A 27,546-nucleotide genomic window follows, 5' to 3' on the forward strand; every position below is an offset into this window, starting at 1 on the left:
GGTTCCTCCAGGGAGGTTTGTGGTGCAGGTGGCTGAGCAGCCAGGGAGCAGAGGTGAGCTGCAGCCCCTCCTACCGACCCAGAGCAGCGAGGGGCTGCCCAGGGAGGTACAGGCTGGGGGCAGCCTTGGCTGTAGTGACCATGAGCACAGGAGGGAGAAGCTGGGCAGTGTGGGACTGCAGGGGGCTGCCTTTGTCCCGCTCAAGGAGCTCCTTGGAGGGATCCCAGGGGCCTGGAGCATCTCTGAGTGGAGCAAAGGCTGAGAGCCCTGGAGCTGTACAGCCTGGAGAAGAGCAGCCCCAGAGGGGATCTGAGCCAAGCATGGAAGTAGCTGAAGGGTGGAAGCCATGAGGCTGGGGCTGGGCTCTGCTCAGTGGTGCCCAGGGACAGGCAGGAGGCACTGGGCACAAACTGGAACCCAGGAGGTTTCACTTGAACTGAAGGAGAAATTTGTTTACTCTCAGGGTGCTGGAGGCCTGGAGCAGGCTGCTGGAGGCCTGGAGCAGGCTGCCCAGAGGCTGTGGAGCCTGCTCTGAAGAGATTCCAAACCCACCTGGGTGTGCTCCTGGCAACCTGGCCTAGGAGAACCTGCACTGGCAGGGCTTGGACTGGCTGAGGTGCCTGCAGCCCAGCCATGCCACGGTGCTGTGCAACAGCTCTGCACAGCTCAGCAGCTGAGGAGCTCTGAGGTTCCAGGAGTGAGCAAGGCAGGAGAGGATCACCTGAGAAGGTCAATCCCCATGAGAAGCTCTGCTCCTGTGCTCAGCCCAGAGCAAGAGCAGCAATCACCCCCCGGTGGTGCTGGGCTGGGGGTTGGACTCAGTGACCTCTGAAGGCTTTTCCAAGCAAAGCAGCTCTGTGATTCTGCTCTCTGCAAGAGCTCCTCAAAGCCTCAAGAGAGCTTCCAACCACCACAGGGAGCTCCTTGGTGACTCCACACATCTCCAACATCAGACACCAAGTCCCAGCCCTCCTCTGCAAAGCACCACCAGCCCCCCACAGACCCAGCCCCAAAAGCCTGCAGGTTGCAAGCACAGGAGCTGCTGGAGACCTGCATCCTCTGGCCCCAGCCCCACAGGCCCTGGGAAGAGAGGGGAAGGTCCCAAGGGAAAAGGGAGCTGAGGAAGACCAGGGGCCTGGGAGAGCTGCAGAATGGGTGGAACCCAGGACCTCAAAGGTCTTTTCCAAGCACAATGATGCCAGCAGAGAGCAGCAACCAGAGAGCTCTCCAGACAATGACCTGAAGAAGCTAAGTCACCCTGGGGACCCAGAAGGGTTCTCAGTGCAGGCTACAACCAGGACTCCACACTGGGTGAGCTGTCAGTGCTAGAAGCCAGCAGAGGAGGGTGATGGAGGATCCACCACTGCCACTCCTGCATCACAACCACAGCCAGGGAGCAGCTCTGGCCTGGACAGGAACCAGCTCCAGAACTCAGCCTGCAGGAGGCAGGACCTCAGCAGGGACCAAGTGAGAATGAAGATGGCAGCAAAGTGTGGCCTGGGTGGGTGAGGAGCTGCTCGGGGCCGGGGAGGAGCAGGGAGCAGCGGCTCGGGGCCGGGCAGGGAGCAGCGGCTCGGGGCCGGGCAGGGAGAAGGCAGCGGCTCGGGGCCGGGCAGGGAGAAGGCAGCGGCTCGGGGCTGGGCAGGGAGAAGGCAGCGGCTCGGGGCCGGGCGGGAAGCAGCGGCTCGGGGCCGGGCAGGGAGAAGGCAGCGGCTCGGGGCCGGGCAGGAGCAGGGAGCAGCGGCTCGGGGCCGGGCAGGGAGCAGGGAGCAGCGGCTCGGGGCCGGGCAGGGACAGGGAGCAGCGGCTCGGGGCCGGGCAGGGAGCAGGGAGCAGCGGCTCGGGGCCGGGCAGGGACAGGGAGCAGCGGCTCGGGGCCGGGCAGGGACAGGGAGCAGCGGCTCGGGGCCGGGCAGGGAGCAGCGGCTCGGGGCCGGGCAGGGAGCAGCGGCTCGGGGCCGGGCGGGGAGCAGGCAGCGGCTCGGGGCCGGGCAGGGAGCAGCGGCTCGGGGCCGGGCAGGGAGCAGCGGCTCGGGGCCGGGCAGGGACAGGGAGCAGGGAGCAGCGGCTCGGGGCCGGGCAGGGAGCAGGGAACGGCGGCTCGGGGCCGGGAAGCAGGGAGCAGGGAACGGCGGCTCGGGGCAGGAGCAGGGAACGGCGGCTCGGGGCCGGACAGGGAGCAGCGGCTCGGGGCCGGGCAGGGAGCAGCGGCTCGGGGCCGGGCAGGGAGCAGGGAGCAGCGGCTCGGGGCAGGAGCAGGGAACGGCGGCTCGGGGCCGGACAGGGAGCAGCGGCTCGGGGCCGGACGGGGAGCAGCGGCTCGGGGCCGGGCGGGGAGCAGCGGCTCGGGGCCGGGCGGGGAGCAGGCAGCGGCTCGGGGCCGGGCAGGGAGAAGGCAGCGGCTCGGGGCCGGGCGGGGAGCAGGCAGCGGCTCGGGGCCGGGCAGGGAGCAGCGGCTCGGGGCCGGGCAGGGAGCAGCGGCTCGGGGCCGGGCAGGGAGCAGGGAGCAGCGGCTCGGGGCCGGGGAGCAGGGAGCAGCGGCTCGGGGCCGGGCAGGGAGCAGCGGCTCGGGGCCGGGGAGCGGGGAGCAGCGGCTCGGGGCCGGGGAGCAGGGAGCAGCGGCTCGGGGCCGGGCAGGGAGCAGCGGCTCGGGGCCGGGCAGAGAGCAGGGAGCAGCGGCTCGGGGCCGGGCAGGGAGCAGCGGCTCGGGGCCGGGCAGGGAGCAGCGGCTCGGGGCCGGGCAGGGAGCAGCGGCTCGGGGCCGGGCAGAGAGCAGGGAGCAGCGGCTCGGGGCCAGGCAGGGAGCAGGGAGCAGCGGCTCGGGGCCAGGCAGAGAGCAGCGGCTCGGGGCCGGGCAGAGAGCAGCGGCTCGGGGCCGGGCAGAGAGCAGCGGCTCGGGGCCGGGCAGAGAGCAGCGGCTCGGGGCCGGGCAGAGAGCAGCGGCTCGGGGCCGGGCAGAGAGCAGCGGCTCGGGGCCGGGCAGAGAGCAGCGGCTCGGGGCCGGGCAGGAGCAGGCAGCGGCTCGGGGCCGGGCAGGGAGCAGCGGCTCGGGGCCGGGCAGAGAGCAGCGGCTCGGGGCTGGGCGGGGAGCAGGGAGCAGCGGCTCGGGGCCAGGCAGGGAGCAGGGAGCAGCGGCTCGGGGCCAGGCAGAGAGCAGCGGCTCGGGGCCGGGCAGAGAGCAGCGGCTCGGGGCCGGGCAGAGAGCAGCGGCTCGGGGCCGGGCGGGGAGCAGCGGCTCGGGGCCGGGCGGGGAGCAGGGAGCAGCGGCTCGGGGCCGGGCGGGGAGCAGGGAGCAGCGGCTCGGGTCCGGGCAGGGAGCAGGGAGCAGCGGCTCGGGGCCAGGCAGGGAGCAGGGGCTCGGGGCCGGGCAGGGACAGGGAGCAGCGGCTCGGGGCCGGGCAGGGACAGGGAGCAGCGGCTCGGGGCCGGGGAGCAGGGAGCAGCGGCTTGGGGCCGGGCAGGAGCAGGCAGCGGCTCGGGGCCGGGCAGGAGCAGCCGATGCTGAACCTCCCTGCAGCAGCCGGGGGCTACACCTCAGGTCTCTCAGCTGTGGAGGTCTCCATCAGCTGCTGCTGTTTGAGAGCTGAGCATAAAGCCTCTGAAGCCCTCCTCAGGGATTTGATGCTGCTGGGGCTGGACACCAAGAGAGAATCACAGAATCAATGAGGTTGGAAGAGACCTCAGAGCTCATCAAGTCCGAGCTGTGACCCAACACCTCCTGACAACCAAAGCATGGCTCCAAGGGCCACATCCAGCCCCTCCTGAACACCAAGCAGCTCTCCAGAGGCAGCTGCAGAAGGGGCTGGGCACCTCCAGCTGCTGACACATGGAGCTCCTGCGCTGGAGGAAGAGTGAGGAGCAGAGCTTGAGCAGGCCAAGCAGAGAGCTCTGCTGTGCCTGTGCCCACCACAGCTGAGGCCTCTGGTGCAGGCTGCTGCTCCCCCCTGGCCAAGGCCACCAGGGTGAGCTGACCTCTTGCCTCGCAGAGCAAGCTTGAGGGCTCATGCCCCCACGGTGATCAGGAGCAACACCTCCATGCCAGGCAGGAGCCTGCCAAGGAAAGGAGTCAGGAGCAGGGGCAGCCAGAGGCTCAGCTCTGTGCTCTCAGCCAGGACAGCTCCCTGCTGGGTCTCACTCAGATGGACAAAGGCAATGCCAAAGGTGTCTCCCACTCCAGCTCCCTCCAGGAGCAGAGCTCAGCCTGGGGAGACCTCTGCAGAGGTTCACACTCCCAGGAGGATGCAGAGCAACTGGGAAGAGTAAGGAGAGCAAAGGCAGCCCCACACCACCCCACACCTGCTGCAGCTCCCTCCTGAGCCCAGGGCAGAGCTGGGGGATGCCCAAGATGTCCAGCAGGCCATGGGTGCTGCCTGAGAGGGTTCCAGCACCTTCCCATGGTCAAAGAGCAGGACAGGGACAACCTCTCTGCTCCCAAGCTGAGCTGTGGTCTCCAGCAGCCTCCCAGGCTGAGCCCTGCTGTCCTATGTGCTGAGTCTGTCCCTCTGCAGGGAGCTCCTGGCCAGGCCCTGTCTCTGGCTCCCCATAACCTCCCAGCTGGCTCCCAGCTCCCTCTGCAATGGTTTTGCACCCAAGGATGACCCAGAGATGCCCAAATGACCACAGCAGAGCCTCCCAGACACAGGAGGTGGCTGCCAGACTGCTCCAGGCACAGGAGCTGCAGCTGAGCAGAGCAGGTGGAAGGGTTTGCTCCATGTGAGATGTTCCTCTGCTGCAGCCCCCCAGGACACCCAAGGAAAGCAAACCAAGCTGCTCCCTGGCACTGGGCACTTTGCTTTCCCATCCTTTAAATGCCAACAGAAAGCTGCTGTCATCTACAGGGGACCTGAGAGCCACCAACTTGTGGAGGGGGTTCAAAGGGAAAGAAATTATCCACCCTGGAAAACTCTGAACCCAAACATGGAGCTCTGGAGCTCCTCCAGCCCAGGCCCTGCCCCAGCAGGGCACCCCCAGCAGCCTGCCCAGGGGCACAGTGCCCAGGGGGGGTGAGCACCACAAATGCTGCTCCTGAGCCTCTGGGCACCAGAACTGCTGTCCCAGAGACTCAGAGTGCCAGAAATGCTGATCCTGAGGTGCACCTCATGGAAGTTATGCTGCTGGTTTATTGATTTAGTCTGTGTTTGACTGAACCCCAGCATGGAGGGGGTGGGAAAGGACCCCCAGAGCTCATCCAGGCCACCCCCAGCAGCTTGCCCAGGGGCACAGTGCCCAGGGGGGTTGGAAGCTCTCCACACCAGGACACTCCACAACCTCTCTGGGCAGCCTGCTCCAGGCCTCCAGCACCCTCCCAACAAACAACTTGCTCCTCCTCTTCCCCTCCAACCTCCTGGGCTCCACTCTCTGCCCACTGCCCCTTGGCCTGGCCCTGGGCACCACTCAGCAGAGGCTGGCCCCAGCCTCTTGCCCCCCAGGGGCCCTTCAGCTCTTGCTGAGCATTGCTGAGCATTGCTCTGGGGCTGCTCTGCTGCAGGCTCTCAGCCCCAGGGCTCTCAGCCTTGGCTCCTGCCAGAGCTGCTCCAGGCCCCTCAGCAGCTTCCCAGCCTCCCCTGCCCTCTCTCCAGCACTTCTCTGGCCCTCTGCCCCTGGGCAGCACACAACTGCCCCCAGGGCTCCAGAGGTGGCCTCAGCAGGGCAGGGCAGAGGGGCAGCACAACCTCCCTTGCCCTGCTGCTGCCCACACTCTTCTCCATGCCCCCAGCACAGCCTTGGCCTTCTTGGCCCCCAGGCCACCTTGCTGCTGCTGGCCAACTCCTTGGCCCCCAGCACTGCCAGCTGCTTCTGCTTGCAGCTGCTTGCCAGCAGCTTCCCCCTGCCCTGTGCTGCTGCAGGAGGTTGTTCCTGCCCAGGGCCAGGACCCTGCCCTTGCCCTGCTGCAGCTCCATGCTGTTCCTCTCCATACCTGAAGCTATGAAAGCCAAAGGAAGATCAGGAAGCAGCCTGAACACCACCTGGCCACAGCAGAGCTGGAGCAGCTCCTGGGATGAGGAGCTGGGCCTGAGATAACAAAGTAAAGACCAAAGGCAGAGAGGAAGGAGGAGGCAGAGCTGCCTGGCAGGAGGGCAGAGGGTAGCTGCTCCAAGCTGTGCCCTCACTGCCACCTGAGGGCCTCACACCAAAAGCCAACTGCTCTGCTCACCCTGCTTGCACCCAGCAGCAGCACTGCAGCTGCAATCCACCCTCCTGGCTCCCACAGGAGGTCCAACCAGGTTGTGCCCAGGGGGCTTCCAAGTGAGTGCCCAGCACAGCCCCTTGCAACCCCAGCCCTGGCCCTGCCCCCACACTGCCTGCAAGGGGCCAGCAGCAGCTGAGGGGTTGGTGCCAGCTCTCATTCCTTCCCTGTTTGATGTGGGTTTGCTTCCACCTTCCCCAGGTGCCTTCAAGCTCAGTCTCCCTCCACCAGGTGGCCAAGCACAGCCTGCAGCCCCCTGCAGCCCTCCCCAGGCTGTGGACACAAAATCCAGCACAGGATTGCCCCTGGGAGCTGCTGCAGCCAGGGCTGGGTGCTGCAGCTGCTCCTCTTCCCAGGATCACCAAGGTTGGAAGAGACCTCAAAGACCACCAGGTCCAAGCTGGCAGCACAGAGCTCATGACCAAACCATGGCTCCAAGTGCCACATCCAAACCCCTCTGGAACACCTCCAGGCACAGGGACTCCACCACCTCCCTGGGCAGCACATCCCAATGGCTAACAACTCTCAGTGAAGAACTTTCTCCTCCCCTCCAGCCTGAACCTCCCCTGGCACAGCTTCAGACTGTGTCCTCTTGTTCTGCTGCTGGGTGCCTGGCAGAAGAGCCCAACCCCCAGCTGGCTCCAACCTCCCTGCAGGGAGTTGCAGAGAGCAAGAAGGTCTCCCCTGAGCCTCCTCTTCTGCAGGCTAAGCAACCCCAGCTCCCTCAGCCTCTCCTCCCAGGGCTGTGCCCCAGACCCCTCCCCAGCCTCCTTGCCCTTCTCTGGACACCTTCAAGTCTCTCAATGTCCTTCTTGAGCTGAGCAGCCCAGAGCTGGACACAGGACTCCAGGGGTGGCCTCAGCAGTGCTGAGCACAGGGCACAAGGACTTCCCTGCTCCTGCTGGCCACACTCTGCCTGCTGCAGGCCAGGATGCCCTTGGCCTTCTTGGCCCCCTGGGCACACTGCTGCCTCCTGTTCAGCTGCTCTCCACCACTCCCCCCAGGTCCCTCTCTGCCTGGCTGCTCTCAGCCACTCTGCCCCCAGCCTGCAGCACTGCCTGGGGTTGCTGTGGCCAAAGTGCAGCCCCTGGCACTGGGACTTGTTCAATGCCATCCTGTTGGCCTCTGCCCAGCTGTGCAGCCTGGCAAGGTCCCTCTGCAGAGCCCTTCTGCCCTCTATCTGACCAATGTCTGCCCCCAGCTTGCTGTCATCTGCAAACTTGCTGCTGACTGACTCAACCCCTCATCCAGATCATCAATGAAGCTGTTAAAGAGGCTGGGGCCCAGCACTGCTCCCTGGGGCACACCACTGGTGCCTGGCTGCCAGCTGGCTGTGGCACCATTCACCACCACTCTCTGGGCTCAGCCTCCAGCCAGTTCCTAACCCAGCTCAGAGAGCTGCTGTCCCAGCCAGGGGCTGACAGCTTGGCCAGGGGTTGGCTGTGGGGGATGGTGGCCAAGGCCTTGCTGCAGTCCAGGCAGACCACATCCACAGCCTGCCCCACACCCACCAGGAGTCCCCTGGGCATGGAAGGAGCTCAGGTTGGTCAGGCAGGACCTGCCCTGCCTGAATCCCTGCTGGCTGGGCCTGAGCCCTTGGCCACCCTGCAGGTGCAGTTATTGCCCCCAGGATAATCTGCTCCAGCACTTTCCCTGGCACTGAGCTCAGGCTGCCAGGCCTGGAGCTTCCAGGTTCCTCCATCCAAGCCTTCTGGTGGCTGGGGACCACCTTGGCCAGTTTCAGTCCCCTGGGACCTCTGCAGTGAGCCAGGGCTGGAGCAAAGGGAGGCAGAAGGGGAGGAGGGGTGGCTGTGTGTATCAGGGAGTCACTCTCTGCCTCAGAGCTTGAGGTGGCAGATGAGGGAATTGAGAGCCTGTGGGTTAGAATCAGAGGGCAGCCCAACAAATCTGACATCCTGGTTGGAGTCTGTTACAGACCACCCAGCCAGGAGGAGGAGGCTGAGGAATTGTTCTACAAACAGCTGGAGGCTGTCTCAAGATCATCAGATCTTGTCCTGGGGGGGAGACTTCAACCTGCCAGATACCTGCTGGGAACTTAATTCAGCAGAGAGGAGGCAGGCCAGAGGGTTCCTGGAGCTCATGGAGGACTGCTTCCTGCTGCAGCTGTTAAGTGAGCCTAGCAGGGGCCAGGCTCTGCTTGACCTGCTGCTGTCCCATAGGGAAGGGCTGGGGGGAGAGGTGACCATGGGAGGCTGCCCAGGGTGCAGTGACCACGAGATAGGGAAGTGTTCAATCTGCAGGGAGCTAGGGAGGAGCTCCAACAGAACCTTCACCTTGGGCTGCAGGAGGGCAAACTGCAGCCTGTTTGAGAAACTTCTCTGCAGAGTTCCCTGGGTAGCAGCCCTCAAGAACTGAGGGGTCCAGGAGGCTTGGAGCTGCTTCAGAGAGCAGCTCTGGAAGGCACAGGAACCCATGGGCTGAAAGGTGAGCCCAGGGGAAGGCTCTGGGCCTGGGTGAGCAAGCAGCTCCTGGAGGGTTGAAGGGGATAAAAGAGGCTGTGTCACCTCTGGGAGGAGGGGAAGGCTTCTCCAGGTGTGTGCAAGGAAGCTGTGAGATTGTGTAGGAATGAGAGAGGCAAAGGCCCAGCTGGGGCTGAAGCTGAACAGCTCTGTGAGAGACAACAAAAAGCATTGTTCCAAATGCATTGACACTGAAATAGGGCAAGAGGAACCTGCACTCCTTGGTGGGCCTGGAGGGGAACTCTGGGACTGAAGAGGAGGCAAAGGCTGAGGTCCTGAACACCTTCCCTGCCTCAATGTCTAACAGCAGGGCAGGAGCTCAGCACCAGAGGCCTCCTGAGCTGGGGATGGGGTCAGGGAGCAGTGTGATGCCCTGGAAATCCATGAGGAATTGGCTGGGGACCTGCTGAGCCACTTGGACACTCCCAAGTCCCTGGGACCGGATGGGATCCATCCCAGGGTGCTGAGAGAGCTGGCAGAGGAGCTGCCAAGTGCTCTCCGTCATTGTCCTCCAGCCCTGGCTCACTGCAGAGGTCCCAGGGGACTGAAACTGGCCAAGGTGGTCCCCAGCCACCAGAAGGCTTGGATGGAGGAACCTGGAAGCTCCAGGCCTGGCAGCCTGAGCTCAGTGCCAGGGAAAGTGATGGAGCAGATTATCCTGGGGGCAATAACTGCACCTGCAGGGTGGCCAAGGGCTCAGGCCCAGCCAGCAGGGATTCAGGCAGGGCAGGTCCCACAGCCACCTCCTGGCCAAGCTGTCAGCCCCTGGCTGGGGCAGCAGCTCTCTGAGCTGGGTTAGGAACTGGCTGGAGGCTGAGCCCAGAGAGTGGTGGTGAATGGTGCCACAGCCAGCTGGCAGCCAGGCACCAGTGGTGTGCCCCAGGGAGCAGTGCTGGGCCCTGTGCTCTTTAACATCTTCACTGATGAGCTGGATGAGGGCATTGAGTCAGTCAGCAGCAAGTTTGCAGCTGACACCAAGCTGGGGGCAGAGGTTGGTCAGTTAGAGGGCAGAAGGGCTCTGCAGAGGGACCTTGCCAGGCTGCACAGCTGGGCAGAGGCCAACAGGATGGCATTGAACAAGTCCAAGTGCCAGGGGCTGCACTTTGGCCACACCAACCCCAGGCAGAGCTGCAGGCTGGGGGCAGAGTGGCTGAGAGCAGCCAGGCAGAGAGGGACCTGGGGGGAGTGGTGGAGAGCAGCTGAACAGGAGGCAGCAGTGTGTCCAGGGGGCCAAGAAGGCCAAGGGCATCCTGGCCTGCAGCAGGCAGAGTGTGGCCAGCAGGAGCAGGGAAGTCCTTGTGCCCTGTGCTCAGCACTGCTGAGGCCACCCCTGGAGTCCTGTGTCCAGCTCTGGGCTGCTCAGCTCAAGAAGGACATTGAGAGACTTGAAGGTGTCCAGAGAAGGGCAAGGAGGCTGGGGAGGGGTCTGGAGCACAGCCCTGGGAGGAGAGGCTGAGGGAGCTGGGGTTGCTTAGCCTGCAGAAGAGGAGGCTCAGGGGAGACCTTCTTGCTCTCTGCAACTGCCTGCAGGGAGGTTGGAGCCAGCTGGGGGTTGGGCTCTTCTGCCAGGCACCCAGCAGCAGAACAAGAGGACACAGTCTGAAGCTGTGCCAGGGGAGGTTTAGGCTGGAGGGGAGGAGAAAGTTCTTCCCAGAGAGAGTTGTTAGCCCTTGGGATGTGCTGCCCAGGGAGGTGGTGGAGTCCCTGTGCCTGGAGGTGTTCCAGAGGGGCTTGGATGTGGCCCTTGGAGCCATGGTTTGGTCATGAGCTCTGTGGACACAGCTTGGACTCGATGGTCCTTGGGGTCTCCTCCAACCTTGGCGATTCTGTGAGCCTCTGAAAATGATGGAGAGCACTTGGCAGCTCCTCTGCCAGCTCTCTCAGCACCCTGGGATGGATCCCATCCGGTCCCAGGGACTTGGGAGTGTCCAAGTGGCTCAGCAGGTCCCCAGCCAATTCCTCATGGATTTCTGGGGCATCACACTGCTCCCTGACCCCATCCCCAGCTCAGGAGGCCTCTGGTGCTGAGCTCCTGCCCTGCTGTTAGACATTGAGGCAGGGAAGGTGTTCAGGACCTCAGCCTTTGCCTCCTCTTCAGTCCCAGAGTTCCCCTCCAGGCCCACCAAGGAGTGCAGGTTCCTCTTGCCCTATTTCAGTGTCAATGCATTTGGAACAATGCTTTTTGTTGTCTCTCACAGAGCTGTTCAGCTTCAGCCCTCCTGCAGCTCCATGGAGTGCCACAGGAGTGCCAGGGGCTGCAGGGTGGCTTTGCAGGACTGCTCTCTGCTCCAGGAGAGCTCCTGAGCTGCAGGCATGGCTGGGGAGCTACCAGCACCCAGAGGCAGGGCAGAGCCAGGAGCTGCCAGCAGAGCCAGGAGCTGCCAGCAGAGCCAGCCTGGGCTCCAGCTCCTGTGGGGAAAGGGCAGGAGGGCAGAAACTCTTCCACTGGTGGAAACATGGTGGAGACCTTGAAGCTCATCCAGTCCAACCCTTCTCTAACCCTCCCAAGGCTGGGGCTGAGCCATGGCCCTCAGCACCACAGCTCTGCCCCTTGGCAACACCTCCAGGGTAGGGATTCAATCTCTGCCCTGGGCAGCCTGGGCCAGGCCTTGGGAACCCTTTCAGGCAAAAAGTTTCTTCTCATGGCCAACCTGAACCTCCCCTGGGGCAGCCTGAGGCCATTGCCTCTTGTCCTGTCCCTTGTTCCTGGGAGCAGAGCCCAAGCCCCACCTGGCTCCAGCCTCCTTGCAGGGAGCTGCAGAGAGCAAGGAGGTCTCCCTCAGCCTCCTCTGCTCCAGCCTCACCACCCCCAGCTCCCTCAGCTGCTCCTCCCCAGCCCTCTTCCCCAGCCCCTTCCCCAGCTTCCTTGCCCTTCCCTGGCCCTGCTGCAGCCTCTCAAGGTGCTGCTGGGAGCCAGCAGCCCAGAGCTGAAGGCAGCACTCCAGGGGTGGCCTCAGCAGTGCCCAGCCCAGGGGCACAACCCCTGCCCTGCTCCTGCTGCCCACAGCATTGCTGCTGCAGGCCAGGCTGCTGGTGGCCTTCTTGCCCAGCTGGGCACCCCCTGGCTCCTCTGCAGCTGCTGGCACCCAGCACCCCCAGGGCCTTTGCTGCTGGGCACTTTGCAGCCCCTCTGGCCCAGCCTGGAGCCTTGCTGGGGTTGTGGTGAGCCAAGGGCAGGACCCAGCCCTTGGCCTTGCTGAGCCTCATGCCCTTGGCCTTGGCTGCTCCCTGCAGCCTGCCCAGGTCCCTCTGCAGAGCCTCCAACCCTGCAGCAGCTCAACACAGCCACCCAGCTCGGTGCCCCCTGCAGGCTCCTGAGGCAGCCTCGATGCCCTCACCCAGGTCATCGATGGAGCCCTTGGAGAGCCCTGGGCCCAGCACTCAGCCCTGGGGACCCCACTTGTGGCTGGCCACCAGCTGCAGCTACCTCCAGCCCCAGCACTCTGGGGGTCAGATCCTCAGCCTTCCCAGCATGAGCCTGTGGCTGCTTTTCCTGCTCTGCAGTGTCAGCAGGGCACAAAGCCACCAGGTCTGGCAAGGCTGTGCCCAGTGTTCCCTCCCCTGCCCCACAAACCCCTGGGGCTCTGCTGGGGGGCTGGCAGGAGCTGGGGGCACAGGAACCTGGCAGCCAGGTGAGGTCCCCAGGGACTGAAGAATGGAAGCATCAGAGCCAGTGGTGCCAGGGGCAGGAGGGAGGACCCTGGGAGCTGCCAAGCTGTCAGCCCCAGCTCTGTGCTGGGCAGTCCTGCAGCAGATCCTCCTGGCTGCAAGCTGAGGCCATGGGGCAGGGAGGGGACTCAGGGCAGGCAGCAGGGCTGTGCCAGGGGCAGGTTCTGCCTCACCACCCTTGTGGCCTTCTGTGACAGAGGGGCAGTGGATAAGGGATGGGATCCACCTGGGCTGCTGACAGTGCCCTCAGCATCCTGCTGGCCAGGCTGGAGAGCTGTGGGCTTGCTGGGGGCTGTGCAGTGGGTAAGAGTATCACAGGATCAGTCAGGGCTGGAAGGGACCCCAAGGCTCAGCCAGTCCCAACCCCTGCCATGGGCAGGGACACCCCACACCAGCTCAGCCTGGCCAGAGCCTCAGCCAGCCTGGCCTTAAACACCTCCAGGGCTGGGGCCCCAACCCCCTCCCTGCACAACCCATCCCAGGGCTTCACCACTCTCATGGGGAAGAACTTCCTCCTCCCCTCCAGCCTGACTCTCCCCACCTCCAGCTTCATTCCATCCCCCCCAGTCCTATCCCTGCCTGAGATCCTGAGCAGTCCCTCCCCAGCCTGCTTGGAGCCCCCTGCAGATGCTGGGAGGCCACAATGAGGTCACCTGGGAGCCTTCTCTTCTGCAGACTGAACAGCCCCAACTCCTTCAGTCTGTGCTCACAGGAGAGGTGCTGCAGCCCTCTGCTCATCCTCCTGGCCCTGCTCTGGACACCTTCCAGCCCCTCCAGAGCCTTCCTGGCACAGAGGCTCCAGAGCTGGCCCCAGAGCTGCAGCTGTGGGCTCAGCAGAGTGGAGCAGAGGGGCAGAATCCCCTCCCTGGCCCTGCTGGCCACACTTCTCTTGCTGCAGCCCAGGCTCTGCTTGGCTCTCTGGGCTGCAAGTGCTCCCTGCTGGCTCCTGCTGAGCTTCTCCTCCCCCAGCACCCCCAAGGCTCTCTCCTCAGGGCTGCTTTCCAGCCAGTCCCTGCCCAGCCTGCATTTGTGCCTGGGATTGCCCTGCCCCAGCTGCAGGACCCTGCCCTTGGGCTTGTTGAACCTCCTGAGGTTGGCTTGTGCCCAGCTCTGCAGCCTGCCCAGGTCCCTCTGGCTGGATCCCTTCCCTCCAGCCTGCCCAGCTCCCTCTGGATGGATCCCTTCCCTCCAGCCTGCCCAGCTCCCTCTGGATGGATCCCTTCCCCCCAGCCTGCCCAGCTCCCTCTGGATGGATCCCTTCCCCCCAGCCTGCCCAGCTCCCTCTGGATGGATCCCTTCCCCCCAGCCTGCCCAGCTCCCCTCTGCATGGATCCCTTCCCTCCAGCCTGCCCAGCTCCCCCTGGATGGATCCCTTCCCCCCAGCCTGCCCAGCTCCCTCTGGATGGATCCCTTCCCCCCAGCCTGCCCAGCTCCCTCTGGATGGATCCCTTCCCCCCAGCCTGCCCAGCTCCCCCTGGCTGGATCCCTTCCCTCCAGCCTGCCCAGCTCCCTCTGGATGGATCCCTTCCCTCCAGCCTGCCCAGCTCCCTCTGGATGGATCCCTTCCCCCCAGCCTGCCCAGCTCCCTCTGGATGGATCCCTTCCCCCCAGCCTGCCCAGCTCCCCCTGGCTGGATCCCTTCCCTCCAGCCTGCCCAGCTCCCCCTGGCTGGATCCCTTCCCTCCAGCCTGCCCAGCTCCCTCTGGATGGATCCCTTCCCCCCAGCCTGCCCAGCTCCCCCTGGCTGGATCCCTTCCCTCCAGCCTGCCCAGCTCCCCCTGGATGGATCCCTTCCCTCCAGCCTGCCCAGCTCCCTCTGCATGGATCCCTTCCCTCCAGCCTGCCCAGCTCCCTCTGCATGGATCCCTTCCCTCCAGCCTGCCCAGCTCCCCCTGGATGGATCCCTTCCCTCCAGCCTGCCCAGCTCCCTCTGCATGGATCCCTTCCCTCCAGCCTGCCCAGCTCCCCCTGGATGGATCCCTTCCCCCCAGCCTGCCCAGCTCCCCCTGGCTGGATCCCTTCCCCCCAGCTGCCTGCTGCCCCACACAGCTTGGTGCCATCAGCAGCCCTGCTGAGGCTGCACTCAGTGCCACTGTCCCTGGCCCCCCCAGAGATGCTGAAGCAGCCTGGTGCCAGGACTGCTCCCTGAGGGCCTCTGCCTGTCCCTGGCCTCCCCTGGGCCATGGAGCCATGGACAGCCACCTCTGGGTGCAGCCCTCAAGCCAGTTCTGTGTCCATCCAGGGGTCACCCCTCACACCCCTGTGTCAGCAGCCTGGAGCCCAGGCTGTGGTGCAGGACAGTGCTGAAGGCTGTGCTCAGGCCCAAAGGACATCAGTTGCTGTCCCTCAGCTGTCAATGTTGTCACCTGTGCAGAGGCCCCCAGGCTGGTCAGGCAGGACTGGCCCTGGGTGCAGCCCTGCTGACTGCTCCCAGTCACCTCTTCACTGCCCTGCAGGAGGATCAGCTCCATGACCTCTCTGGGCTCAGAGGTGAGGCTGCCTGGCCTGCAGCTCCCTGGCTCCTCCCTCTCACCCTGTTTGCAGATGGGAGCAATGTTTCCCCTTTGCAGTCTGTGGGACTGCCCCAGATGCCAGGACCTTTGGAACAGACTAGAGAGGGGCTCAGCAGCCTCCTCTGCCAGCTCTCTCAGCACCCCTGGCTGTACCCTGTGGGCTCCCATGGGCTTGGACACCTTCAGGTTCCTCAGGTGATCACCAGCCTGATCCTCACTCACCATGGGCAGCAATTCCTCCCTGTCCCTGCCATTGTCTGCCCTGACTCCAGGAGTGTGGCTGGAGGCCCTGGCAGTGAAGCCTGGGGTACAGAAGCCATTGGGTACCTCAGCCTGCTCCTCATCACTTGTGGCCCTGTCAGCAGCTTCCTTTCTGAGGGGCCCACACCTCCCCCAGGCTGCTTCTTGCCATTCATATCCCTGGAGAAGTTCTCAGGGTCCCTTTCAGCTCCCTGGCTGGATTCAGTTCCAGCTCTGCTGTGGCTTTCCCACCCAGGTCTCCTGCTGCCTGGGCAGCTTCCTTACACCCCCCTGCTCCAGCTGCCCTTCCCTCCACTGCCTGGAGAGCTTCCTTTTGAGTGGCAGTGTGTGCAGCAGCCCCCTGCTCACCCAGGCAGGCCTCCCAGCACTCCTCCCTGCTTGTCCCTCTGTTGGTGTACAGAGCTCCTGGGCACAGAGGAGGTGGTCCTTGAGCACTGCCCTGGGTCCCTCCTCCCTCCAGGGCTCTGTCCCAGGACACCTTGGCTAGGAGATCAGAGTCTGCACACCTGAAGCCTGGGGTGGTGAGCTGAGAGTGCTTCCTCCTGACTGCCCTGAGGAGATAAATGCAGCTGCTTCATGGCCACTGCAGCCCAGGCTGGCCCTGAGCCTCAGTGGTTACCAGCCCTCCCCTGGTGGTGAGCACAAGGCCCAGCACAGCACCTTGTCCTCTTGCTTACCACTGGCAGGAGGAAGGTCTCTTCCCTGCAGCCCAGCAGCATCCTGGGTTGCTGGTGCCTGGCTGTCTGTCCCTCCAGCCAGGGGTGGCTGAAATCCCCCATGAGGACCAGGGCCTGTGACCTGGCAGCTGCTTCTCTTTGCCTGTGGAGGGCCTCATCTGCCTGGCCCTGCTGCTCAGGTGGCCTGTAGGAGACCCCCACAGCACCAGCTCCTTCCCCTCTCTTGCCTCTGATTGTGGCCCATGCACTCTCAAGCAGCTCAGCATCCCTGCCCAGGAGGAGCTCCACTGCTGCCAGCTGGTTCCTGACAGAGGGCAGCAGCTCCTCCCCTCCTTCCCTGCCTGTCCTCCCCTCATGCCCACCTGCCCCTGCACCCCAGCCCAGGCAACCACCCCAGCCAGAGTCAGTGAGAGCCTGTGTGCCATGGCACCCCAGCAGCACAGTGCCCTCAGCTCAGCCTGCCTGCTGCCAGGCTGTGTGCATTGGCACAGAGGCACAGCAGCTGGGGGCCCTGTCCCCCCTGCCAGGTCCCCTGCTGTGCTGGGCAGCACTCCTGGCTTGCAGGGCAGCAAGCTGGGAGCCCTCAGCAGCTCTCCATGCCTCTGGGGAGCTGCCCCTCTGTCTGTCCCAGGCCAGCAGGAGACTGTTAACCCCTTCCCCCTCCCAGGCTAAAGCCCTGCAGCTGCTGCCCCAGGAGCCTTCCCCCCCTCTGGGACAGTGCCCCACAAGCTGTGTGCAGCTCTGGTGCCTTGCAAACCAAGCCCTGGCTGTAGAGCCCAAAGCCTGGCTGGGTGCTCCCAGCCAGAGGGTGCTGCTCAGGGGCCTGAGGGGCAGCTGGAGAGCAGTGGTGTCCCTCAGGGCTCTGTGCTGGCTCATGTCTGCACCAATGACACAGAGTGAGGCTGCAGAGCCAGCAGCAGTGTGCAGGGGGCACCAGGCTGAGTGGTGCTGATACCCCAGAGGGCCAGGAGGGAAGCCAGAGGGACCTGGGCAGGCTGGAGAGAGGGCCCCAGGGGAACCTCCTGAGGCTCAGCCAGAGCCAGGGCAGGTCCTGCACCTGGGCTGAACAATCCTCACTGTCAGCACAGGCTGGGGGAGCAGGGGAGAGGAAGCAGCCCTGAGGAGAGGGACTTGGGGGTGCTGGGCGGGGAGGAGCTGGCCAGGAGCAGGCAGGGTGAGACTGCAGCTCAGGAGGCAAATCCCAGCCTGGGCTGCAGCCAAAGCAGCACTGCCAGAGATCCAGAGAGGAGATTCTGCCTCTGTGCTCTGCTCTGCTGAGACCTCACCTGCAGCACTGTGTGCAGGCCTGGAGCCCTCAGCACAGGAAGGACCTGGAGCTGCTGGAGAGGCTCCAGAGGAGGCCATAAGAATGATCAGGGGTTGGAGCCCAGAGCAAGGCTTTGGGAGGGTCAGGTCACACCTGCAGCAAGCCAAGTGCTTTGACCCAGAATACATCCAGCTGCCCCTCTGCTCTGCTCTGGGGAGCCCTCACCTGCAGGGCTGGGGCCAGCTCTGGAGCCCTCAACACCAGAGGGACCTGGAGCTGCTGGAGAGGCTCCACCAATATGCTCAAGGGTTTGGAGCAGCTCTGCTGTGGGGCCAGGCTGAGGGAGCTGGGGCTGTGCAGCCTGCAGAGGAGAAGGCTCCAGGCAGACCTCAGAGCAGCCTCCCAGTACCTGAAGGGCTACAAGGAGGCTGCAGAGGGACTGTCCCCAAAGGCCTGCAGGGACAGGAGCAGAGGCAATGGCTTGGGATGAGAGCAGAGCAGATTGGGATTGGAGGTGAGGAACAAGTTCTGCAGCAGGAGGCTGCTGGAAGGCTGCAGCAGGCTGCCCAGGGAGGTGGTTGAGGCTGCAGCCCTGGAGCTCTTGCAGGTGAGGCTGGAGAGGGCTGTGGGCAGCCTGCTGCAGTGGGGATGTCCCTGCTGCCTGCAGGGCTTGGGCTGGGGGAGCTCTGGGGGTCCCTTCCAGCCCAGCCCATTCTAAACCAGGGTCAGTCCTCCATGGAGACCCTGAGGCAATAAGGGTTGGGTGAAAGGCCCTTGGGCTTCAGTGGACAGAGAGCTCCACACCTAGGACACCCCAAAGACATCACTGAGCCAGCCTGGGGTAGGGACACAACAGGATGAGGGAACTGTGGAGCACCAAAGAGCTTCTCCTGGAGCCCCCCAGGCAGAAGTCAGAATCACAGAATGGGAGGGGCTGGAAGGGACCTCTGGAGCTCCCCCAGCCCAAGCCCTGCCAGAGCAGGGCACCCAGGGCAGGGCTCACAGAACACATCCAGGGGGGTTGGAAAGGCTCCAGAGCAGACTCCACAACCTCTCTGGGCAGCCTGCCCCAGGCTCTGGCAGCCTCACAGGGACAAAGTTTCCCTCCTGTGCCCCTGGCACCTCCTCTGCTCCAGCTTGCCCCCAGTGCCCCTTGTGCTGTGCTTGGCCAGCCCTGAGCAGAGCCTGGCTCCAGCCCTGCACATCTTTAGCCCCAGCACTGAGGGCAGCCCTCAGGCTGCTCTGCTCCCAGCTCCCAGCCCCAGCTGCCTCAGCTGTGCTCACAGGAGAGGTTCCACTGCCTGCAGCAGCTCTGTGCCTCTGCCCTGGACTCTCTCAAACAATTCCCTCAGGTCCTGCTGGAGCTGAGGGGCTCAGAGCTGGACACAAGGTTCCAGCTGTGGCCTCAGCAGGGCAGAGCAGAGGGGCAGGAGAACCTCTCTGACCCACTCCCCACAGCCCTTCTCCTGCAGCCCAGGATGCCAAGAAGGCCAATTCTTGCCCACCAGGGCACACTGCTGGCTCAGGGGCATCCCTCTGGCCACCTTTCCCCTGCACTGCTCTCCAGCAGCTCAGTCCCCAACCTCTCCTGCTCCATGTGGTTGTCCTTCCCCAGCTGCCAGACTCTCCCCTGCCCTTGTTGGATTCCCTTCCCTTTCTCCCCCCCAGCTCTGCAGCCTGTGCAGGCCTGGCTGAATGGCAGCACAGCCTGAGGGCTGTCCCCACTGCTCCCAGTTTGGTGTCACCAGCAACCTGCCTGGCAGTGCCCTCTGTGCCCTCAGCCAGGTCTCTGATGAAGATCCTGCACGGCTCTGCTCCCAGCACCACCCCCTGAGGGCCTCCACTGGTCCCAGGCCTCCAGCCAGGCTCAGTCCCACTGACCACAGCTCTGCCTTCACCCAGTTCCCATCCACCTCACTCCCTGCCCCCCCAGCCCACACTGCCTCACTTCAGCTTCCAGGATGCTGTGGCAGACATCTGAGGTGCTCCAAGCTCCCAGCAGCTCCAAATCCCCAAGCTGAGAGGCACTCAGGGGACCCCAGGCCTCCCTCCAGGCCAGGAAGCTGCTGGGAGGGCCCTGGCTGCATCCCTGCCCAGGCCCAGTGCTGGCAGCTGGCAGCAGAGCTCAGCACATGTGGGCAGCAGGAGCCCAAGCTGCAGCCTGCCCTGCAGCCTGCTGGAACTAGGGCAGAATGCACCAAGGCAGCACAGATGGCAAACTCCCTCCCATGCAGCTGGGCTCTGCCTGCCCAGCTCACCCCAGCCCCTCAGGGCTGCACAGCCTCTGCCATGAGCTGGAGGTGCTCAGCCTGCAGAGGAGAAGGCTCCAGGGGGACCTCAGAGCTGCTGCCAACACCTGAAGGGATCCTGCAGGAAGGCTGCAGAGAGACTTTCCCTGAGGGGGTCTGAGACAGGACAAGGAGGAAGGGTTTGGAGCTGAGGCAGAGCAGGGTTAGAGTGGAGCTGAGGAAGAAGTTCTTCAGTGTGAGGCTGCTGAGCCTCTGGCCCAGGCTGCCCAGGGAGGCTGTGGCTGCCTCCTGCCTGGGGGTGTTCAGGGCCAGGCTGGATGAGGCCCTGAGCAGCTGAGTGCAGCTGAGAGGTGTCCCTGGGCATGGCAGGAGGTTGGAGATGAGCTCTGAGCTCCCTCCCAGCCTGAGCCATGCTGGGGCTCTGTGTTCTGGCCAAGCCCAGGGCAGGAGTCCTGAGGAGAGGCAGCACCCAGGGCTTCTCCAAGGTGCAGTCAGGAGAGAAGTTGGATCTGCTGTGTCTGAAGCACAACTGACAGCACAGCAGCAAACCCTCCCCTGGTGAGCCCTGAGTGGAAGCATCCCAGAAAGGAAGGGAGGCAAAGAGCCCTGGAATGGTGCAGGGAATGGTGCAGGGAATGGTGCAGGGAATGGTGCAGCTCCTTCACCTCCAGACCAGGTCTGCCCTCAGGACTGCTAAGGGCCTGCAGCCTTCCCTTGCTCCAGCAGTGCCTTCAGGCCACAGGATCCCAGGTCCCAGCATGGATGTGCTGGAAAGGAGCTCTGGAGCTCCCCCAGCCCCTGCCCCAGCAGGGCTCCCCCAGCAGCCTGCCCAGGGGCACAGTGCCCAGGGGGAGTTGGAAGCTCTCCACACCAGGACACTCCACAACCTCTCTGGGCAGCCTGCTCCAGGCCTCCAGCACCCTCCCAACAAACAACTTTCTCCTCCTCTTCCCCTCCAACCTCCTGGGCTCCACTCTCTGCCCACTGCCCCTTGGCCTGGCCCTGGGCACCACTCAGCAGAGGCTGGCCCCAGCCTCTTGCCCCCCAGGGGCCCTTCAGCTCTTGCTGAGCATTGCTGAGCATTGCTCTGGGGCTGCTCTGCTGCAGGCTCTCAGCCCCAGGGCTCTCAGCCTTGGCTCCTGCCAGAGCTGCTCCAGGCCCCTCAGCAGCTTCCCAGCCTCCCCTGCCCTCTCTCCAGCACTTCTCTGGCCCTCTGCCCCTGGGCAGCACAGAGCTGCCCCCAGGGCTCCAGAGGTGGCCTCAGCAGGGCAGGGCAGAGGGGCAGCACAACCTCCCTTGCCCTGCTGCTGCCCACACTCTGCTCCATGCCCCCTGCACAACTCCTCCTACTCTGCCTTAAAGGTGACCTCAGGCACTGCCCCCTGCCCCCCAGAGCACAAGAGCCAAGCAGCCAACCCCACCTGCAGCCCTGCAGCTCTGTCAGCTGCCACTGACCTCCACAATCCCTCTGCTAATTCCCTCCCTGGCTCCTGAGTACCAAACTCCAGCTCCCCAGCAGTGCTCTCAGGGGCTCCAGTGCAGCCCCAGGGCCTCAGCAGAAGCTTCACTTCTGTGCCCCCAGGTGATGGAGACCCTGCAGGAGGGCTCCAGGCCGTGGGACAGGACACAAGCAGCTCTGCCCTGCAGGTGTTGGAGACACCACAAAGCCCCCAGGAAGGTCTGCACCCAGTGCTGGGCATGGGGCTGCTGCCCACAGCTGATCCCTTCCAAGCTGCAGTCACCTGGGGGCAAAGAAGGTTCCAGGCTCACATCTTGGGGGAGAGAAGGAGAAACTTCCTCTGCAAGCAGCACAGAGAGCTCCCAGCAGGGTGGGAGCTGCCAGCAGCCACAGCCAGCTCCAGCTCACAGCAGCAGCTCAGCCCCAAGCTGCTGGCTCTGGGCTGCCCTGGCACCACTTGCTCAGCAGCCCCACAGCAGCCATGGGGCAGCCCCAGAGCCCTGGGGGCACAGCCAACCCCCCTGGAGAGCCTTCCCCAGCGGGCACCAGGCCAAAGTTTGGTGGCAGCAGCAACCCCAGCAGGAGAAAACAAAGGCCTGAGAGAGGTCCTGAGGCACAGCCACACTCCTGCCCCACAGCACTGGCAAAGAGCCCCTGAGCAGCAGCCCTGGAGATGGACACAGGAGAACTCCTCCAGGGCCTCATTCACCCTCCTGAGCTCCATGCAGTTCACAAACTGAACCCCCCCCCAGCAACCCCCAGCCAGGTCCCCTCCAAGCAGCTCCTCCCTGGGCTGCCTGGAGCAGCTGCTCCCTAGCTGGACACCCAGCCCAGCCCTGGGCCCCAGGCTGCAGGAGAGATGCTTCAACTGCTACAGAGGCTGCTGAGCCTGCAGCATGCTCTGGGAGAGCCAGAAGCCACTGTGCCCCCCAAGGACCCCAAAGTGAGAGTCACAGGAGCAAGGAGGTGACCACAGCCCCAGCTGCTGCAGCCCCTGGCAGCCTCCTTTACCCAGGAGGGCTCCAGAGAGAGCCAGTGCCACCCCCCAGGCAGGGCCATGATGCCCCCACACCTGGGGCCAAAAGAGGAAGGTGGTGCCCCAGAGCCCAGCAGGGAGGATGCTGCTGTGGAGTGCACCTGCAGGACAGGAATGGCTGGGCCAGGGCCCCCCCAGCACTCAGAGCCCCCCACCCCTGGCTGAGCCTGAAGGGGAGGGCATCCAGGGCCAGACAGCTGCTGCTGCACAGGGAGCTCAGCCTGCTCCAGGCCAGGAGATGCCACCTGGGTGCTGTGGGGAGCCCAGGGGACAGCCAGGGCCAAAAGATGCTCTGGAAAAGTGACTGAGTGAGGGCATCCTCCAGAGTGACCCCAGGGCTCCCCAGCCAGCACCAAAGGATGCTCTGGAAAGCTGCCAGCACCAAGAGAAAACAAAAGGGCTGAGCCCAGGGGACATGGTGCCCCCCCCAACCCCAGTGCCAAAGGCTGGGCTGCACCCAGGGGATGCCACAGCCAGGGCCAGAGGATGCTCTGGAAAGCTGCCTGTGTGGGGGGACCCTGAGAGGGACCCCAGGGGAGGCAAAGGGTGTTTGAGGAAACTGCCAGCACGGAGAGACCCCAAGAGGCTGAGTCCAGGGGCCATGGTGCTCCCCAAGCCAGGGCCAGAGGCTGGGCTGAGCCCAGGGGGTGCCACAGCCAGGGTCAGAGCAAGCTGCAGGGGAGAGCCTGAAGGGGCTGAGCTGAGAGGCTGTGATGCCTGCACACACTGGGGACACAGCACCCCGGGGGCCAGAGCCAGAGGACGCTCTGGGAGACTGTCGGTACGAGGAGCACAGAGCGCTGCGAGCCGGCGCCCGGGGGCAGGACCCGCGGGGCCCAGGCCCTGCCGGGCCGCGGGCAGAGGCTGCTCGGGAGGGCAGCCTGAGAACCACAGACAGGGCAGGCAGCGCCTCTGCGTCCAGGACCAAAGGATGCTCCGGAGACTCTGCGAGGCGACCCCACGGCCGAGCCGCCGCCGCCACCCCCCGGGCCGGGAGCCACCCGCGGGCAGGCTCCCGGAGCCGCCCCCCTCCCGCTCCCGGGGCCGAGCCGCCCGCGCCCCGCGGGGTACCTTGATGCGCTCCCGGCACTGCGAGGGGGTGCGCTCGTAGCCCAGCTCCGCCAGGGCGCGGGAGACTCGCTCGTACATGGCGGGCCCGGGGGCTTTGCTGCCGAAGACGGTCCCGGCGCCCTCCAGCTGCTGGTACCGCGCCTCCACCAGCCGCTCGTTGCCCCAGACGGCGATCAGCGCGTTGGTCTCCGCCGGCGTCCAGGACATCCCTCGGCAAGCGGCGGCGGCGGCGGCGGCGGCGGCACCGCCCGGCGAGAAGGAGACGGAAGGCGAAGCCCCGCCGCGGCCCCCGGCCCCGCCGCCGCCGCCCCCCAGCCCGGCCCCGCCGGCCGCCGGCCCCGGCCCCGAGCCGAGAGGGGAGGCGCCGCTGGGGGTGGAGGGGTCGGAGAGGCTGGGGTTACCGTCGCTCAGCGCTCCCGGCGAGCCCGGCGACAGCACCTCCATCTTGGGGATCTTCAGCGGCGGCTCGGCGGCCGGGAGCTGCGAGGAGCCGCAGGACGCCGCCATATTGGAGCTGCCGGACCGAGCGGGCGGAAGTGACGCCAGCCTGCCCCGGCGGGAGGGACTTCCGGCAGCCGCCAGGCGGCGCCGCGCGCCCGCCGCGTGGGGGGCGGGGGCGGGGGGCGGGGTCAGGCGCGGAGGGGGCGGGGTCACCGATGCGGGGTCAGATGAGGCGGGGGCCTCGCTGGCATGGGCGGGGTTAATGGCAGGGCGTGGCATGGGGGCGTGGTCGGGGCGCGGGGCCGGGGCTCCGGCTCTGGCTGGGTGTGGGCACCGCGGGCCGGGCTGGGGGCTCGGGGGGTCTCCGGGCCCCTCCCAGGCAGCGTCCCCGTAGGATCAGACCCCCATAGACCACCCTGGGCAAATACCCCATGGACCCCCACCGGGACTCCCACCCCATAGGCACGAAGGGGCCAACCTCGGGGCTCAGCACTTCCCACCCTGGCGTCGAGCACCCCCCCAAAGGTTGGGCTGAGCACCCCTGCCCCGGCCCCGAGCTCCCCGCCCCCGTTTTTTGTACTGAGCATCTCCAAACACCGAGGCTGAGCGCCTCCAAACACTGGGGCTGAGCACCCCCAAATACTGAGCTGAGCACCCCCCATTCCTTTGGCCTGAGCACCCCAAACTTCAGTTCTGAGCGTGCCTCAAATGTGGGGGCCAAGTGTCTCCTAAATGTGGGGTTGAGCATCCCCAAATGTGAGGCTGAGAAAGCCCTGCCCTGGGGCTGAGCATCCCCCCATACCTGGGGCTGAGCACCTCCAAATAGCAAGGCTGAGCACCCCCCAACCCTGGAGCAGAGCGAGCCCAATTTTTGAGGCTGAGCACCCCAAACACTGGGGCTGCGTACCCCGAGATGTGAGACTCGGAATGCCCGGCCCCGGGCTGAGCATCCCCATGTACTGAGGCTCAGCACCCCCAAACATCGGAGCTGAGCACCCCAAACATTAGGGACGAGTGTCCTTTATATACTGGGGCCAAGCACCCTCAAAGACTGGGGCTGGGCACCCCCATAGCAGGGCTCCGTCGTTTGGGGATCCAGAGACACTTCTTTGACCGCCCCCAGTGTGTTCCCACTCTGATTCATGAGCCGGGGGGCGGCGAACAGCGGGGACACACACACGGACGGCCCCGCACCCCAGATGCGCCCCAGCGCCGCCTGCCCGTCCCTGTCCTCCCCTATTTGTACCCTGCCTGTCCCCTGCCTGTCCCCTGCCCGCTCCAGCACATCCGGCAGAGCCGCTGGCGAGGGTCAGGGTGCGTTAACTATCCCCTGCTAATTGCGGGGATCAGGGGCTGGCAGCGGCGCGGGGCTGGGGGACTTGAGGACATTAACTCCTCCTTCCCGGGCCGCGGGGCAGCAGGGTCTTTGTCACCGACTGCCTGTCCCCGAGGTGTGTCCCCAGTGCCGGCCCTGCGAATGTCCCCAAAGGGATGCCTCCGCGGTCACCGTGTCCCCAGGAGGGCTGTCCCGGCTGTGGCACGGCCCCAAAGGGCAGTCCCGGCTGCTGGCCCATCGCCGTGGTGCTGTCCCCAACCCCAGCTGCCTACAGGGACGTACCCGCTGCCACCCCTGCCGACTGTCCCCGTGTCCTCGAACCCCACCCTCGCTGCGTTGTTCCTGCTGCCCCCCCTGTGTCATTTACCCTGTCACCGCGTCCCCAAACTGGACTCACTCCTGATGTGTCTGCAAAGGGAGGTCCCCTCTGACAGCCTTGCAGTGTGTCCCCAAAGGAACGTACCCACTGCCACCATGGCCCCAAAGAGATGTCCCCACTGCCACCTCTATGTCCCCAGAGGGCTGCATCCACCACCAACCTCACCGTGTGTCCCCAAAGCAGGGTGCCCAAAGGGATGTCCCCTCTGCTGATGTGTCCCCAGAGCGATGTCCCTGCTGCCAGCCCTGCATTGTGACCCAGTGCCACCCTGTGCCCAGAGGGATGTCCCTGCTGCCACCTCTGTGCCACGCCCCCAGAGGTTTGTCCCCGCTGCTGGCCCATCCCCGTAGTGCTGGCCCCAACGCGAGCTGCCTACGGGATGCATCCACTGCCACCCCTGCCGACTGTCCCCACGTCCCCAAGCCCCACCCTCGCTGTGCCCTTACCCACCGTGTGCCGCCCCCCTCCCGTTCCCCACTGCCCTCGATCTAATCAGATCCAAATTGGAGGGGGCTGGTGGAGGGATGCAAATGAGGTTAATTAGGGCTTGAGCAGCTGATTGCGATGCAGCCCCACTCCCTGCAGGGCCCTTCGACCCCTTGCTAATGTCCCGGCCGATAAGGGGGGGCGCTGGGGGCCCCCAACCCACTAAATGCTGCCCAAGTCATTCCTGAGCAGAGCTGGGCGCCTGCAGTGGGGCTCATCTGTGCCGTGAGCTGGGGCTGTGCTCGGTGAGCTTCACCCAGGCAATGACTTGTGCCTGTTCTCAGCCAAGACTCATTCAAGCACTGCATTGGGGCTGTTCTCAGCCAGGGTTCATCTCTGTGATGAGCTGTGCCTGTGCTCAGTGGGAGCTCACTCTGCAGCAGATTCCCGGTCGGGGCTGACCTGAGCCTTTTCTCCTCCAGGATCACTCTGTACGATGAGTTGTAGCTGTTCTCAGCCAGGGCCCATATATGCACTGAGTTGTAGCTGTTCTCAATGGGACTCACTTGTGCAATGAGCTGTGCCTGCTGTCTGCCAGGGCTCACCCAAGCAATGAGCTGTGCCTGCTCTCCACCAGGGCTCAACTCTGCACTTGAATTGTGGCCGTCCTCAGCTCCCTGTGAACGTGTGGACAGCAGGACGAGCCTCTCCAGGCAGCATCGGGGACAGGGGGTGCGTGTGCCCTGCTCTCCTCACTTGAGCCACCCTCCCCACTAACAACGAACCGTTAGCCCAAAAGCCACTCGGACCAGCCAGGCCCTGTGTTCACTGCAATTTACTGACCCAAAACACGCAGTCAAAACCAGACACCCACTTATTAACGGCTGCGGCAGCTAATTAAACCCGAATTTCATAACTGCTCCTAGCCAGGGCCACGGGCAGGACCCCGTGGTGCCCGCTGCAGGGGTGAGGAGCAGCTCGTCTTGGAGGATGCAGGGTGCTGAGCCGCCACGCCCTGGTACCCACGGATCATCCTCGGAGCCTGCATCCCGCTTCCAGGCGCACAAAGGGGACCCAGGCGGGCTAATTCGGCGCTGGGAGGCGCGTCCCGCCTCCGCCTTTGTCTCCCTTTCAAAGCCAATATCCCGGCCCCAGATGGGTTAATACATAATGCAGACAAGCAAGTAATTGCCTGCCTTTGTAGGGCCGTCAGCGCTGGGTCCCCGGCCCTCTGATCCCCCATTAAGGGCCAGGCAAACAAGCCTTCCACCCAATTAAGCCCAGCTTTGATAGAGCCTTTCCCAATGATGTGACGGTCCCAGACTGGCGATTCGCACATGAGCCACTACCTGTTAGACCCGCGGCCGCCTTCCTTCGGGGACGAGCGGCCCTCGCCTCTCGCCGTGACCCAGCTGCCGAGCCCTGCCCGGCGTGTCCCCCCCCGGCTCGGCTGATAAATGAGCTCCACAAACTCGATATTAAAGAGGTGGAAATGGGATGTTAATACACCCCGGAGTCGCTCGCCTCCAGAACACATGGGCTCCCGCTTCCCGAGGCCGGTGGTAATGAGGCGGGCTGGGACACCCCGCGAGCAGACTTTGAGCCACCGGCCTCCTGCGTCTGCCAGGCACGGAGGACAGACAGGCTGACACCCCTCCTTTGGGGCACCCCAACACACGGCCCCGCGGAGCTGCCCCAGGCTGCCCCGACAGCATCGCAATCTGCTCTCCTAAAGCATTTGCATTTCATATCAGCCTCCAAAGCATCTCCTGTCAGCCCCTACAGCATACCAGTGTGCTCCCCTAAAACATCTCGGCGTTATCCCTTGGTGCTTCCCAGCATCAGTCCTTAAAGCTTCCCCGAAACATCCCAGTGTGCTCCCATTAAACATCCCAGAATTATCCCTTAGCACACCCCAGAACCATCCCATAAGGATTTTGCTCTCATCCCCTACATTATGCCAGCATGATCTTCCCAGGATTATCCTCTAATACATCCCAGCGTCATTCTCTACAGCATTCCAGTATCATCCCCTAAAGCATCCCCTTAAAGGATCTCAGTACCATCCCCTACAGCATCTCAGTATCATCCCCTA

General features: G+C 64.7%; 1 protein-coding gene across 1 annotated transcript in view; it reads right to left on the minus strand.

The window, feature by feature from the left end:
• Nucleotides 1-23,376, minus strand: part of MSANTD2 (Myb/SANT DNA binding domain containing 2) — a 44,731-nt gene extending 21,355 nt beyond the window's left edge. The window contains exon 1 of the mRNA XM_054176185.1: nucleotides 22,870-23,376. Within this exon, the coding sequence (XP_054032160.1) occupies nucleotides 22,870-23,376 (507 nt within the window). The remainder of the gene's footprint in view (nucleotides 1-22,869) is intronic.
• Between the last annotated feature and the right edge of the window lie 4,170 nt (nucleotides 23,377-27,546).

This window comes from Dryobates pubescens, chromosome 34 (assembly GCF_014839835.1).
Source record: "Dryobates pubescens isolate bDryPub1 chromosome 34, bDryPub1.pri, whole genome shotgun sequence".
Classification (NCBI taxonomy): Eukaryota; Metazoa; Chordata; class Aves; order Piciformes; family Picidae; genus Dryobates; species Dryobates pubescens.